Below are 15,240 nucleotides of genomic sequence, written 5' to 3'. Positions count from 1 at the left end.
GTGTGTGTCTGTGTGTGTGTGTGTGTGTGTGTGTGTGTGTGTGTGTGTGTGTGTGTGTGTGTGTGTGTGTGTGTGTGTGTGTGTGTGTGTGTGTGTGTGTGTGTGTGTGTGTGTGTGCGTGCGTGTGTGTGTGTGTGTGTGTGTGTGTGTGTGTGTGTGTGTGTGTGTGTGTGTGTGTGTGTGCCTTTTACACTACAGATTGTCACCCCAGTACCACACTGCTGAACATTTATGGACATCACTTTGTCTCGTGAAGTGAAGGAGTACATTCTGTTACATTGACAAACAGTAGAAAAATACCACTGACTGTTTAGATATATTCTGAATAAACCATCTCTCTCCCTCTGTCTGTCTCTCTCCAGGCAGCATGAACCGTCCGGGGGCGGTCCCTGCCTTCCTCAGGACCCCCACTGTGATCCCGCCCCCGCTGGACATGAAGCAGTACCTGCAGTTCCCCATGGACACAGCTCTACCACAACACAGCATGGGCCTGTTCCACAACTTCAACACCAACAGTTACTCAACAGTGAGTAAACGGACTCCACACACACCTGCAGGCACGCACCACACACGCAGGCACACACACACACACACACACACACACACACACACACACACACACACACACACACACACACACACACACACACACACACACACACACACACACACCTCATACTAACACATCATAGACACAGACTAACACAGCATACACACACATGTAGACTCCCCATCCCCCTCTTTTACAACTTCAGCACTGTGGTTGAGTGGACAACAGCAGGCAGGCACACATACACAGGGTCACCTCTCCACTTGGCCGGGTTCCCAAGAGCATGCAAATAAAGCATACACAATGAGTTTCCCCCCTGACTGTATATTCAGAGGTCATACACTCTGTTTTAGCGGGGGAAATATAGCCTACTGTTTACTGTAAAAACACATCTATACACTGTCCGTGTGTGTTGCCAACTTCATATTCTGCCTTATGCAGTACATTGTGAATAGTCAATGCTATCTATCTAATGGAGTGGCACTGACTAGTCAGACCAAGGGGAAGATTTCACACATCAACCCTAATGTCTCAACACATCAAACAGATTAGCATTCCACAGAACATCCAGCTGCATGGTTGTTTCAATGTGTGTGTTTCCATTGAAAAGCATATACACAAAAACAGTCATATTCAAAACAACATGGTCATGTTCACAACAACACAGGACAGAATGCAGCAGAGAGATATGGTAAATGACTAGCCTATAACTTGAAATATACCACTAGTGCAGTCTTAATGCAGGCTGTCTGACAGAATGTTATGGTGCAGTCTTGTACCTGTAGCACTCTGTCTGACAGACTATTAATCGTAATTGGCTTTGGTTTCACATAATATTCCTGGATAGAGGACAGTGGGATGAATGTGCCTGTCATTTAGAGGTGTCTTCTCATGAATGAAGACAGGGGATGTATTCTAATGAAGTGGTGTGGTTTTATAGGATGACCCTCAATAATCAGCAGACAAGTGATTACAACTCCCTGTGGCAGCATGAGGCTCTGAATATACACAAAATGCCCAGGCAAGCGTTTTACTGCAATACAATAAGTTATGGCTAATCAATTTTATAAGTGGCACTGCCAGTGTTCCACATAGTCAGCGTTTTTAGACAAGGCCCCATTCAGTTCATTTCCAGATTGGGTTTCAAGTGAAGGTCAGCGACAAACAGTTGTGCACACGCACGCGTGAGAACGGCACACACACAGATGGGCACACACACACGCTTTCACGCACAGACACATACACATGCAGCAGACCCTCCCATAAACTAGGTTTCCATCCAATCATTTTATGCGCGTAAAGTTTGTCCGATAAAAATGTAATGGAAACAGCAAATTTGTCAGTAACCTTCCAAATGTCGACAAAACCAAATACGCGAGACAAGGTGGGATCTTTTTGTGTCTGTAAAATTAATTACGCCAGAAATGGCAGTGGAAACGCTATTATGTCCAAATGTTGATATAATAACCATCATATGGAAGTAAAGTTGGAGTCAAGCGATGACATGTTGTGTGGTCCCTCCCACTACGATTCGGGAAGGAACTTCACAGGCTGGTGAAAGTGCAAGGTGATGAGCTCGATGCTCCTTTCCAATAAAAATCAAGGGTCTTATTGTTCTGTTGACATGATGATTACTTGGTGTTACCGTAGATTGTAAACTCTCATGTTCAAAACATAGAAGGTGGGTTTCACCAACATGGTTTAAATTAATCAGAGATGTGTTGCTCCACTTCATTTTAAATCTAGATCAGTAAATCTATGATTAACGGTTTTAAACTATGATTAGTGACATGTTACACCAAGATATGATGTATTTCGTGAGTTGAAACGAAGTAGCTAGCCTACTTGACAAATGAGGCCACAAAGTTGCTGTTCCTTGATATAATAAACAATGTAATGTTAGAACTACTGAAACTTCATCTTGAAAGGTGCTCATGGGTTGGCGGATTTGAAATAAAATCTGTAATTTGCCAGTACTAGACAGAAAACGAATTGGTTAGCTAACATTAGCTACTGTAGCTAGCTAGTTTATAAACCGAGCTAGCTAACATACACTATTATTTATTATTGTCATTACTTAAAGTTATTTAGACATGTATTATTTGTCCGCTAGCCACCTCATCATAGCATGTCAAAGAAGTTCAAAATTCTTAATTTATGAAAATAAACTATTGTTGGAGCTGATGGAGGAATTTAGTAATGTACTGTAGGATAAAAAGACAGACAACACGACTGTCAGAAAGAGGGAAAGACCTGGGCCATTTTATGCGACAAATGCAATAGATCTACTTGGATTAAATAGAAGAGGGACCCAAATTGGATGAAAGCGTGCTGGATTTTTTATTACAGTAAGCAAAAGCCAAAAAGGATGTGGCAGAGGAGAGGCGGGGGCTATTTCAGACCGGAGCCGGGGGGAGCCTCTGTCCAAAGGAATTGATCCTATCTCCCAGAAGATATGCGAGATGATTCCCCAGCAATTTTCCCCTCTCCATAACCCCCATGATGACGACAGACAACTTGACCCACCAATATTTAGTAAGCATAAATAACTGGTAAATATCAATGCCTTTAATGCGCGTTAAAACTAACGTTAATGCTACTTCACCACAATGTTAACGTTATCAGCCCATTACAGCATGTTGCATAACATTGTCATTCGTACCAAGGCTGGACACATCATAAGCCCCAATTCAATTGCTGTACAAAATGGGCACGTAAATAGCCTACTAATAATGAGTTAATTATCATAAAACTCAACAGGATTCAACCTGTATCTAATTATTCTCAGAGGACCTCGTTTTGGTCTCTCCACAGTAGATATGCTGCCATTTGATCAGTTAAACCACCTCAAGTGGCAGTTTAGAATTAATCTCCAATCTAAGTTTATATTTTTTTTTATTAATTGAACAACAGGCTTAAAATTAATCTAGGTTTAAAGTGAAAACTAAACTTAGATTAGAGGAAGGATTTCATTTAAGGATTAATTTAAAACTAGGTTTAAAATTTGGTGCAACAAGATGAATAGATAAACCTTGATTTAACCCAGTTTAAGAGTTAATCCATGTTGGTGCAACCCCCCCATAGAGTGAATGGTTGTAAAGATGGGTAGAGGTCTGTAAGTAATAAAGAGATGCTCTGCTTTTTTGACACCACTCCACCAATCTCTAGTTTTGTCTTATCTTGATTATTGTCCAGTCATATGGTCAAGTGCTGCAAAGAAAGACCTAGTTAAGCTGCAGCTGGTTGAGAACAAAGCGGCGCGTCTTGTTCTTCATTGTAATCAGAGGGCTAATTTGAATTCTATGCATGCCAGTCTCTCTTGGTTAAGGGTTGAGGAAAGACTGACTGCGTCAATCTTATCTTTATACGAAACATTAATGTGTTGGAAATTCCAAGTTGTTTGCATAGTCAATGTACACACAACACTGACACACACACCTACCCCACCAGACATGCCACCAGGGGTCTTTTCACAGTCCCCAGGTCCAGAACAAATTCAAGGAAATGTACAGTACAGTATTATACAGAGCCATGAGTGCATGGAGCTCCCTTCCATCTTATATGGCAAAAAGCAAGTGAACAGCAAACCTGGTTTCAAAAAACAATTAAAGCAACACCTCACGGCACAATGCCTCTCCCCCATGTGACCTACTTGTTCTGTGTATGTACTGACATGCATGTGTAACTGATAGATGCACACACACACACACACACACACACATGCACACACACGTTAATGGTTTTAAATGCATGTATATTTTTAAGTATTTTGTCTGTAATGTCTTTTTCGTTACATGTCGGACCCCAGTAAGACTAGCTATCGCCATTGGCATCGGCTAATGGGGATCCTAATAAATCTAATGCTTGGCTGTCGTTTGACAAATTAAAATAATCTTTCTCTTTTTATTAGAGTTTTTCCTAATAATCTCATCATGTAGGCTATACCCACACTGCAGTCTGACTACGAGCTGTTGGCTAGAGGCTCATGTGCCAATACCAGAGTGGACACATTCGCTATTAAAGCAATTTTTTTTGTGACAAACCCATCAGTAGAGTTGAAAATGCAATGGAAACCCATTTAACTTGTATTGTTAATTCGGTACATGGGGATTAAACCGCAAAATGTATTTTATTTGCACTACGTCATCACGTACAGCCTTTATCCGCATCCAGTCAATTTTATGGAAACACATCTGTGGTGGGAACATGTGCATACTGTTTTTATTGGGATTTTACAATATTTGCATAAAAATGTGTTGTCAATTGGATGGAAACCTAGCTAGTCAGACTGAGTATGACAGAACATACTTACCCTGATAACCTCTAGAGGGTGCTAAAACAGAGGCTGAAAGTACACCAGACAGAGCAGACACAAGAATTTGATAGAAACTTCACAGACATTGATAAGTAATGTATGAGATTGAGAGAACCACTAAAGTTTCCTAGTGACATTCTGATGAGGACCTGATATTGTGACGGTCTGTGCTTAAACTCCACCTTGGGTCGTTGGACAAGCCTATTCGGAAATGAATCAAGTATGGGTAGCTGAGAAGGAAGAAGCTTAATCTTTCCCCAGTTGCCTCAGCAATAAAAAATCTAATTCAACTACCTCGTACCCCTGCACACTGAGTCAGTACTGGTACTCCTTGTATATACAGTGCATTCGGAAAGTATTCGGATAGGGGTTGCTCAGCTCGGACACCAATAACATAGTCAAAAAAGGGGAACTGTAGCCAACATAACCTTCACTCCAAATCAAAACTTCAAACCTACAACCTGATTTTAGACAAAATTACCTGGAGCAATACCTACTACCAAACCAACGACCTGAAAACACTATTCAACCTGAAACTGAGTGAGTAATGTTTAGTCTGATGCTACTTTTAAAGCCAAGAAGAAAAATAAATTACAATAATATATTTTTACTATAAGGACTGAATTCTAAGTTAAGGCTACCCAGCTTCCTAGGTCAGAACTTATCTGGCTGCAACTTCAATTAGTACTGAGGTGTGAAGTGAGAGGTGTCAAAGCCCTTGAGCCCAACAATGGTAGGAGAGTTTCACAGCCTCCCCCACCCAAATGCAGAGGCCTTTGAACCCCCCTCCCTCTGTGCAGTGGTCATTACTGTAAAGTGCCCTCTGGATTCATCTCTATTTTGAACTGATATGCAGCCAGGACACTTCAATTGTAAATGACCTTAATAAGAAACAATATAGTTGCTTTGATCACATCAGAAGAAATACTCCAGAAGGAATGCCTTGACGTCGCAATCTCCAAAATACAACAGCCACAGGTCAACTTTGTATGGGCATCATAAAGGACCATTCGCCAAAACTGAAGAGATATAGCTAGCTGAAAACCTCCTTTTGCCCGTGAAAAAAAAATAATGGACAGAGACTTGCTAGATACGTTAGCTAGCTAGCTGGGATTTTCTAAAAGGAATCTGCCTCCCGGAAAAAAGAAAAAAGTTTCTAACAAGTGGGTGTGACACCTATTCCTGTTGACTGCTGTGCTGCTGCTTGGATTCCACCTGGCGATCTGTTCACCGTCTGCCCTGGTCTGTCTCCCCTTGTCTGGTATAGGTACCCCCGCCACACTCCCCCTTCTCTCCAGAGCTTTCACTCGCCTCCAGCACACACGCGCTTACACACACACCGCAGACTTTGGACTGATCAGAATTTTAGGAAGGCAAATTAACTTGTGAAGCTTATTATGCGAGGTTACTCAGAAACACTTTAATTAACTACTATAGGCCTACTATTTATTTATTTCGTTATTTTATCTCATACTTTTATAGCCTACTGGACTCATAGAGAGCTACTCTCTCAAGTTATCTTGTTGGGGCGAGTGACTCTTTGAACTTACAACGATTAGCCCCAAGTCGTCAAGTTTTTTTCTTATGCTTTATGTTATTTGCGTCATGACACCTGCGTGCTTTGTTGACTATGAACTTGCTTGTTTACCCAACCATGGGACAGAATATGTTTGTTCCCAAACACGGGACTCTGACTCTCTATTGGTTACACGGACTCTTGGCCTCCCGTCCTATTCTAACTACCTCTCTCCGGCTTTGTATTCATGTTACCTGATGAAATTGCTCTACAATATGATCTTGTTGCCATCTGATGCACATTCAAATGTCATAAAAAAATCAACACTGCAGAGTTCTCCCTGTCCTCTGCCGTGCCCTGATTATATTACTGCTGATGATATCTGGAAATGTGCATATACACCCTAGCCCATCTACTGTTGCTAGCCCCAATTCTGATTTGTGCTCTGATATCTGTTTCACTGATTTCTGCTCTCGTAAAAGCCTTGGTTTTCTGCACGTTAGCACTAGAAGCTTATAACATAAAATGTATCTATTGAAGGTGTGGGTTCACAGCTCCAATCCAGATGTGCTGGTCATTACTGAAACGTGGTTAAAAAAATAGTGTTTTGAACACTGATATTAACCTTTCTGGTAATAACCTTTTTTGGCAAGACATATCTTCCAAAGGTGGTGGAGTGGCAATCTTTACCAAGGAACCCCTTCAGTGCTTGAATGTCTCCACAAAATCTGTCCCCAAACAATTTGATTTGCTGGTTTTAAGCATTAAACTTTCAAATAACTCTTTATTGACTGTTGCTGGGTGTAATTGTCCACCATCAGCACCGGCCTTACCTGCCCTAAGCTCTCTCCGGGCCCCTTACACTAAGTCTGAATTTGTCCTGATAGGTCACCTAAACTGGGACATGCTTAAACCACCTGACCAAGTCCTAAAGCAATGGGACTCCCTAATTCTTTCTCAGATTATTACCAATCCCACAAGGTATGACTCTGAACACCCAGAAAAGGCTACTATCCTTGATGTTATCCTCACAAAAGTCCTGATAGGTATCAGTCTGGTGTTTTCTGTAATTTTCTGACCTTAGTGATCACTGTTTTACAGCCTGTGTTTGTAATGGCTGCTCAGTGAAATGACCTGTCCTGATTTGTCATAGACGCTTGCTAAAAAACTTTAATTAGCAAGCCTTCCTTCATGACCTGGCCTCTGTAAATTGGCAAAGAATCAGCTTGATCCCATCTGTCAAAGACGCTTGGACCTTATTTTTTGATATTGTGATCTGACAGAGTTACTCCACCTCAAGAATTCCATTTGGCGAATGGCTCAGCACACGCATACTCAGACTGACTGGCTCTCGTTCAGGCAAATGAGAAATAAGTGCACTCAAGCTACCCGGAAGGCCAAAGTTAGTTACTTTAAGGAGCAGTTCTCTCTCTGTGGGTCTAACCCCAAGAAGTTCTGGAAAATGGTTAAAGACCTAGAGAATAAACCCTCCTCCTCACAGCTGCCCAAGTCCATTAATGTTGATGATGTTAATGATGATGATGTTAATGTTAATGATGTTAATGATGATGTGGTTGGTACTGACAAGGAGCACATGGCTGTGCTGTTTAATCACCACTTCATGAAGTCAGGATTCCTATTTGACTCAGCCTTACCTTATTGCCTGTCCAAAATTTCCTCATCTCCCACCCCTTCTAATGCGAGTAGCCCCGATGCTCCTCCCTCTCTTCCCCCTGCCCCACTACAAAGTCCCTCTCTTCCCCCTGCCCCACTACTGAATGAGGTGCTAAAGGAGCTCATTAAACTTGACCCCCCAAAAAACATCTGGGTCAGATGGTTTAGGTACTATCTTCTTTAGGTTGCAGCCCCTATCATCGCCAAGTCTATCTCTGACCTTCTTAACCTGTATCTCCTCTCTGGGGAGGTTCCCATTGCTTGGAATGCAGCCACGGTGCATCCTTTATTTATAGGGGGAAATCAAGCTGATCCTAACTGTTATAGGCCAATTTATGTTTTGCCCTGTTTATCAGAAGTGTTGGAAAAACTGAAGTGGATTTGTTGATGTCTATAGTATTCTCTCTGGTTCGCAATCTGCTTTCTGCTCAGGTTATGGATGTGTCACTGCAACCTTAAAGGTCCTAACTGATGTCACCATTGCCGTTGATTCTAAGCAATGATGTGCTTCTATTTTTATTGACTTTGCCAAAGCTTTTGACACGGTAGACCATTCCATTCTTGTGGGCCGGCTAAGGAGAATTGGTGTCTCTGAGGGGTCTTTGGCCCCTCAGAGACACTTAGCGCACTTCAGGTGGGTGGTTGGGTTGGTGGGAAGTGGTAGGTGGGGGGCTCTGGAGTTCAATATCCTTAACACATCAGGAGAGAGAGAAGGGAAAGAGAGAGAGCGATAAAGGGAGAGGGAGAGTGAGCACTGAAGTGCGTTGTGATTAAGGGAACAAAGAAAATTCCAGGTTAAAGATGAGGAGTATAAATATAGCCAGGAACTGTTATTAAACCACTTACATATGGGAGTATAATTACACCTTTGCCTGGTGTTTGGAAGTTGAACGTGAAAATAGACTCTCATTTTGCAGCGTAATTTCACAGCAGCAGTCAGTGATTAGAAGTTGAGTAAAACCCCAACGTGCTTTTGGCTGCAGTGTAGAAACACCCAGCCTGGGTTGTGGTTACCTAGCAGAGTGGCCAGAACCCTAGCTGGGGGGGGGGGGTCTTGCTGGGGTCTTCCATCTAGGGTGTGGGAAAAGTATGTGAACCCTTTGGAAATACCTGGATTTATGAATAAATTAGTAGTACAATTTGATATGATCTTCATCTAGGTCACAACAATAGACAAACACAGTCTGCTTAAACTAATAAAACACAAAAAAATTGACATTTTCATGTCTTTATTGAACACACCGTGTAAACATTCACAGTGCAGGGTGGGAAAAGTATATGAACCCCTGGATTTAATAACTGGTTGACCGTCCTTAACCTCAACCAAACGTTTTCTGTAGTTGTGGATCAGACCTGCTCAACGGTCAGGAGGATTTTTGGACCATTCCTCTTTACAATACTGTTTCAGTTCAGCAGTATTCTTGGGATGTCTGGTGTGAACTGCTCTCTTTTCGTCATGCCACAGCATCTCAATCGGGATGAGGTCAGGACTCTGACTGGGCCACTCCAGAAGGCATATTTTCTTCTGTTGAAGCCATTCTGTTGTTGATTTACTTCTGTGTTTTGGGTCGTTGTCCTGTTGCATCACCCAACTTCTGTTGTTCTTCAATTGGCGTACAGATAGCCTTCTCCTGCAAAATGTCTTGATAAACTTGGGAATTCATTTTCCGTCGATGATAGCAAGCTGCCGAGGCCCTGAGGCAGCAAAGCAGCCTCAAACCATGATGCTCCCTACACCATACTTTACAGTTGGGATGAGGTTTTGATGTTGGTGTGCTGTGCCTTCTTTTCTCCACAGATAGTGTTGCGTGTTCCTTCCAAACAACTCAACTGTAGTTTCATCTGTTCACAGAATATTTTGCCAGTAGTGCTGTGGAACATACAGTTGCATTTTTGCAAACTTCAAACGTGCAGCAATGTTTATTTTGGACACCAGTGGCATCTTCCGTGGTGTCCTTCCATGAACACCATTCTTGTTTAGTGTTTTAAGTATCGTAGACTCGTCAACAGAGATGCTAGCATGTTCCAGAGATTCTGCAAGTCTTTAGCTGACACTCTAGGATTCTTCTTAAACTCATTGAGCATTTTGTGCTGTGCTCTTGCAGTCATCTTTTCAGGATGGCCACTCCTAGGGAGAGTAGCAGCAGTGCTGAACTTTCTCCATTTATAGACAACTGGACTGATGAACATCAAGACTTTTAGAGATACTTTTGTAACCCGTTCTAGCTTTATGCAAGTCAACAATTCTTAAACGTATATCTTCTGAGATCTCTTTTGTTCGAGGCATGGTTCACATCAGGAGGCATATTTTGATGGCAACAGATGGCAACAGAAGGCATATTTTCTTCTGTTGAAGCCATTCTGTTGTTGATTTACTTCTGTGTTTTGGGTCGTTGTCCTGTTGCATCACCCAACTTCTGTTGTTCTTCAATTGGCGTACAGATAGCCTTCTCCTGCAAAATGTCTTGATAAACTTGGGAATTCATTTTCCGTCGATGATAGCAAGCTGCCGAGGCCCTGAGGCAGCAAAGCAGCCTCAAACCATGATGCTCCCTACACCATACTTTACAGTTGGGATGAGGTTTTGATGTTGGTGTGCTGTGCCTTCTTTTCTCCACAGATAGTGTTGCGTGTTCCTTCCAAACAACTCAACTGTAGTTTCATCTGTTCACAGAATATTTTGCCAGTAGTGCTGTGGAACATACAGTTGCATTTTTGCAAACTTCAAACGTGCAGCAATGTTTATTTTGGACACCAGTGGCATCTTCCGTGGTGTCCTTCCATGAACACCATTCTTGTTTAGTGTTTTAAGTATCGTAGACTCGTCAACAGAGATGCTAGCATGTTCCAGAGATTCTGCAAGTCTTTAGCTGACACTCTAGGATTCTTCTTAAACTCATTGAGCATTTTGTGCTGTGCTCTTGCAGTCATCTTTTCAGGATGGCCACTCCTAGGGAGAGTAGCAGCAGTGCTGAACTTTCTCCATTTATAGACAACTGGACTGATGAACATCAAGACTTTTAGAGATACTTTTGTAACCCGTTCTAGCTTTATGCAAGTCAACAATTCTTAAACGTATATCTTCTGAGATCTCTTTTGTTCGAGGCATGGTTCACATCAGGCAATGATTCTTGTGAATAGCAAAGTCATATTTTGTGAGTGTTTTTTATAGGGAAAGGCAGCTCTAACCAACATCTCCAATCTCGTCTCATTGATTGGACTCCAGGTTAGCTGACTACTGAATTAGCTTTTGGAGTCATTAGCCTAGGCGTTCACATACCTTTTCCAACCTACACTGTGAATGTTTAAGTTATGTATTCAATAAAGACAAAAAAAATTCAATAATGTGTGTGTTATTAATTTAAGCACACTATGTTTGTCAATTGTTGTGACTTAGATGAAGATCAGATCAAATGTGATGACCAATTTATGCAGAAATCCAGGTAATTCCAAAGGGTTGACATGATTTTTCTTGCCACAGTATATATATATAGGTGCCCATGATTCGACGAGCAAGTGTCCACATTCTTTTGGTCATGTACTACAGTGGGGAGAACAAGTATTTGATACACTGCCAATTTAGCAGGTTTTCCTACTTACAAAGCATGTAGAGGTCTGTAATTTCTATCATAGGTACACTTCAACTGTGAGAGACGGAATCTAAAACAAAAATCCAGAAAATCACATTGTATGATTTTTAAGTAATTCATTTGCATTTTATTGAGTTTTTAGGTGCGTTTTGGCAAACTCTAAGCAGGCTTTCATATGCCTTTTACTGAGGTGTGGCTTCTGTCTGGTCACTCTACCATAAAGGCCTGATTGGTGGAGGGCTGCAAAGATGGTTGTCCTTCTGGAAGGTTCTCCCATCTCTACAGAAGAACTCTGGAGTGCTGTGAGAGTGACCATCGGGTTCATGGTAACCTCCCTGACCTTTACGAATGATGGCGGCCACTGTGTTCTTGGGGACCTTCAATGCAGCAGAAATGTTTTGGTACCCTTCCCCAGATCTGTGCCTCGAAACAATCCTGTCTCGGAGCTCTAAGGACAATTCCTTCGACCTCTTGGCTTGGTTTTTGATCTGACATGCACTGTCAACTGTGGAACCTTATAACAGACTGGTGAGTGCCTTTCCAAATCATGTCCAATCAATTGAATTTACCACAGGTGGACTCCAATCAAGTTGTAGAAACATCTCAAGGATGATCAATGGAAACAGGATGCACCTGAGCTCAATTTCTAGTCTCATAGCAAAGGGTCTAAATACTTACTTTTTTACTTTTTCTGTTTTTTATATTTAATAAACGTGCAAACATTTCTAAAAGCCTGTTTTTGCTTTGTCATTATGTGGTATTGTGTTTAGATTGATGAGAAAAATAACATTTAATCTCTTTTAGAATAAGGCTGTTACGTAACAAAATGTGGAAAAAGTCAAGTGGATTGAATACTTTCTGAATGCACTATATTTTTTTATTTTGATACAGTGGTGGTTGGTGATATTTAAGATGGGGGAGGACTATTTTTACTTTTCATGAACATGGCCTTAATTCTATTACATTATATTGGATGACTGTCATCCCTTTTCCATTCACCCAGTTCAACGTAACAGCGATAGGTTTAGGCTACTACATGATTCTTGAATGTTCCCTATACCCATCATGAGGTTGCTACATCCTAGCCTACAGTTTGCAATGTAGGTGCACAGAGGTCGAGGAAAAATGTGAAACATGAACAGACAGTGATACATTCAATGCCGCCTTGCACACGGTTGCCTGTATCTAGCTGATCTAGGGTGTAATTATTTGTCCAACAGTTGCAAACAAGAGTTTCTATTAGAAGAATTCAGGTATGTTTATCTCTGTTTTCTTTCGTTTGCTTCCGTTTAAGAAAAATTGTATTACTTCCCGCATCTACTGTATGTGCTCCCCTCCTCTCACCTTTTCCCTTCAATTGGCCCGACCAACCAGTGCTCCCACACATTGGCTAACCGGGCTATCTGCATTGTGTCCCACCACCCGCCAACCCCTCTGAGGAGCCTCCAATGGTACACGAAAGCCCAAAAACAAAGTGATACTTTATGTAGGATGGGGAGTCTGTAATCAGGGCCCGCTGTCTGTAATTGGGGCCCACCCAAGACCCAAGTCACAGACAGGTCCAGCAGCTGCTGTTGAACAAAAACACACTCTCCTGTCATTATCAATCAAGGCTCTCTCCCTTTCTCTAATTCGCTCTCCTTTTCATTCATTTACCCCTCTCTCTCTCTCTCTCTCTCTCTCTCTCTCTCTCGCTCTCTCTACCAATTTTCCTGCAATAGGGGCTTTACTCAAAATGTTTCATCAGATAGCCTAACTCTGCTACCAGCCCACCACCATTGCACAGTAACCTATTATGTTTATCTGCTCCCCTACTCAGAGTAATTCGATTTTCTATATAATCCCTCTCCCCTCTGCCCCCCCTCCCCTTTCCCTCCAGATGGACCCGGTACAGAAGGCAGTGATGAACCACACCTTCGGCCCCCCCATGATGAAGACCAAACGACCCATCATCTCCTGCAACGTCTGCCAGATCCGCTTCAACTCAGAGGTAAGCTAGAAAGGCACTATCCATTCATCTATCCATCCCTCCATCCACATATTTACCAGTCCTTCTATCTTAGTATTCCACACATCCATCTATGGACTACATCATAGCCTGACGTAATGTCAGTGATTGACTGTACTGCTGGAGCAGGTGTCAGGTCAGAACTGTGTCTGTGATTTCTAGGCTCCACTTTTAGCCTTTGGGCAGCCCTGCTTATCTTACATTTTGCTGGCACTTCCCAGAAAGGAGTTGTGAATATTATGCAACTGTGTTCTGGGGGGCTAGGGAACAAGAGACCAGGGGCCTGAGATGTTGAGGTTGGATGGGGTGAGTGAGTAACTGTGGGAATGTCTTAGAGAGGAAACACACTAGAACAACGGCCGGCCGAGTGCTTCTGATCTAACGGATAGAAAACAATAGAACAGTGCATCATGGGGAGGGTCATGATAGAGGGCTTGTGAAGGGTAAGTGAGGGTGAATTACACAAAGCACATTCCAGCATATCAGTCTTGGGACAGGGCACCAACCCAAAAATAGGATGACTGAGGGAGCATAACTAAAGAATGAAGTGGTTCAATTGAAGGGGGGGGGGGGGGGGGGTTTAAGTGTCCCCATAAATCTGCCAGCGGTGTTTACTGATACTTTCACAGTTGAAAAACAAATAAATCATAAGATATACATCCACAACAGTTCTTTGGCTCCAGGGCTGGGCTAATTAGCATGATACAACCATGGTGTGTGTGTGTGTGTGTGTGTGTGTGTGTGTGTGTGTGTGTGCGCCCGTGTGTGTGTGGCCCTTGTGGGATTACTCTGAGCTGTTTGTTCCATCGGCATGGAAAAGTGATTAGGATCTTGGATGGTTCTGCACACATTCCAATAGAGAGAGGGGGGTCTGACAGATGATAGGTGCTTTTGACACTGACTGCCTTCTGAAACGTACAGTCATGAAGACAGAAGCTCTCAGCTCTGTAAACAATTTAATGTGAAGTCCTCACATTATCCACTGCTCAGTTTGATTGCATGTCTTTATGTGTATTGTACTGTAACCACGTATAAATGTCGCCTCCTCTTCCTTTCTATATGATCCTCTCACCTTGCTTCTGTGTGTGTATTACAACACAAACTTAAGGTAAACAGATGTGGAGATATGGTCATATCTGAGGCTAAGTCAAACGCCTGATTTTCTCTTTATATACCCCTTCCCCTTCCCCGTCCCCTTCCCCTTCCCCGTCCCCTTCCCCTTCCCCGTCCCCTTCCCCTTCCCCTTCCCCTTCCCCTTCTCCGTCCCCGTCCCCTTCCCCTTCCCCTTCCCCGTCCCCTTCCCCTTCCCCTTCCCCTTCCCCGTCCCCTTCCCCTTCCCCGTCCCCTTCCTCTTCCCCTTCCCCTTCCCCTTCCCCTCTCCCTTCCCCTTCCCCTTCCCCTTCCCCGTCCCCTTCCCCGTCCCCTTCCCCTTCCCCTTCCCCGTCCCCTTCCCCGTCCCCTTCCTCTTCCCCGTCCCCGTCCCCTTCCCCTCTCCCTTCCCCTTCCCCGTCCCCTTCCCCTTCCCCGTCCCCTTCCCCGTCCCCTTCCCCTCTCCCTTCCCCTTCCCCTTCCCCTTCCCCTTCCCCT

General features: G+C 43.0%; 1 protein-coding gene across 3 annotated transcripts in view; it reads left to right on the top strand.

Annotated features, from left to right (window-relative positions):
- The window catches only part of LOC110494325 (zinc finger protein 385A), a 69,204-nt gene that overhangs the window by 38,007 nt on the left and 15,957 nt on the right, over positions 1-15,240 (top strand). For all 3 annotated transcript variants that reach the window (XM_021569286.2, XM_021569285.2, XM_036950410.1), the window contains exons 2-3: positions 363-526; positions 13,525-13,635. In XM_021569286.2, the coding sequence (XP_021424961.2) occupies positions 363-526; positions 13,525-13,635 (275 nt within the window). The remainder of the gene's footprint in view (positions 1-362; positions 527-13,524; positions 13,636-15,240) is intronic.

This window comes from Oncorhynchus mykiss, chromosome 17, assembly GCF_013265735.2.
Source record: "Oncorhynchus mykiss isolate Arlee chromosome 17, USDA_OmykA_1.1, whole genome shotgun sequence".
Taxonomy (NCBI): Eukaryota; Metazoa; Chordata; class Actinopteri; order Salmoniformes; family Salmonidae; genus Oncorhynchus; species Oncorhynchus mykiss.
The sequence above is the reverse complement of the archived record's forward strand: the minus strand, read 5'-3'. Positions and strand labels throughout refer to the sequence as shown.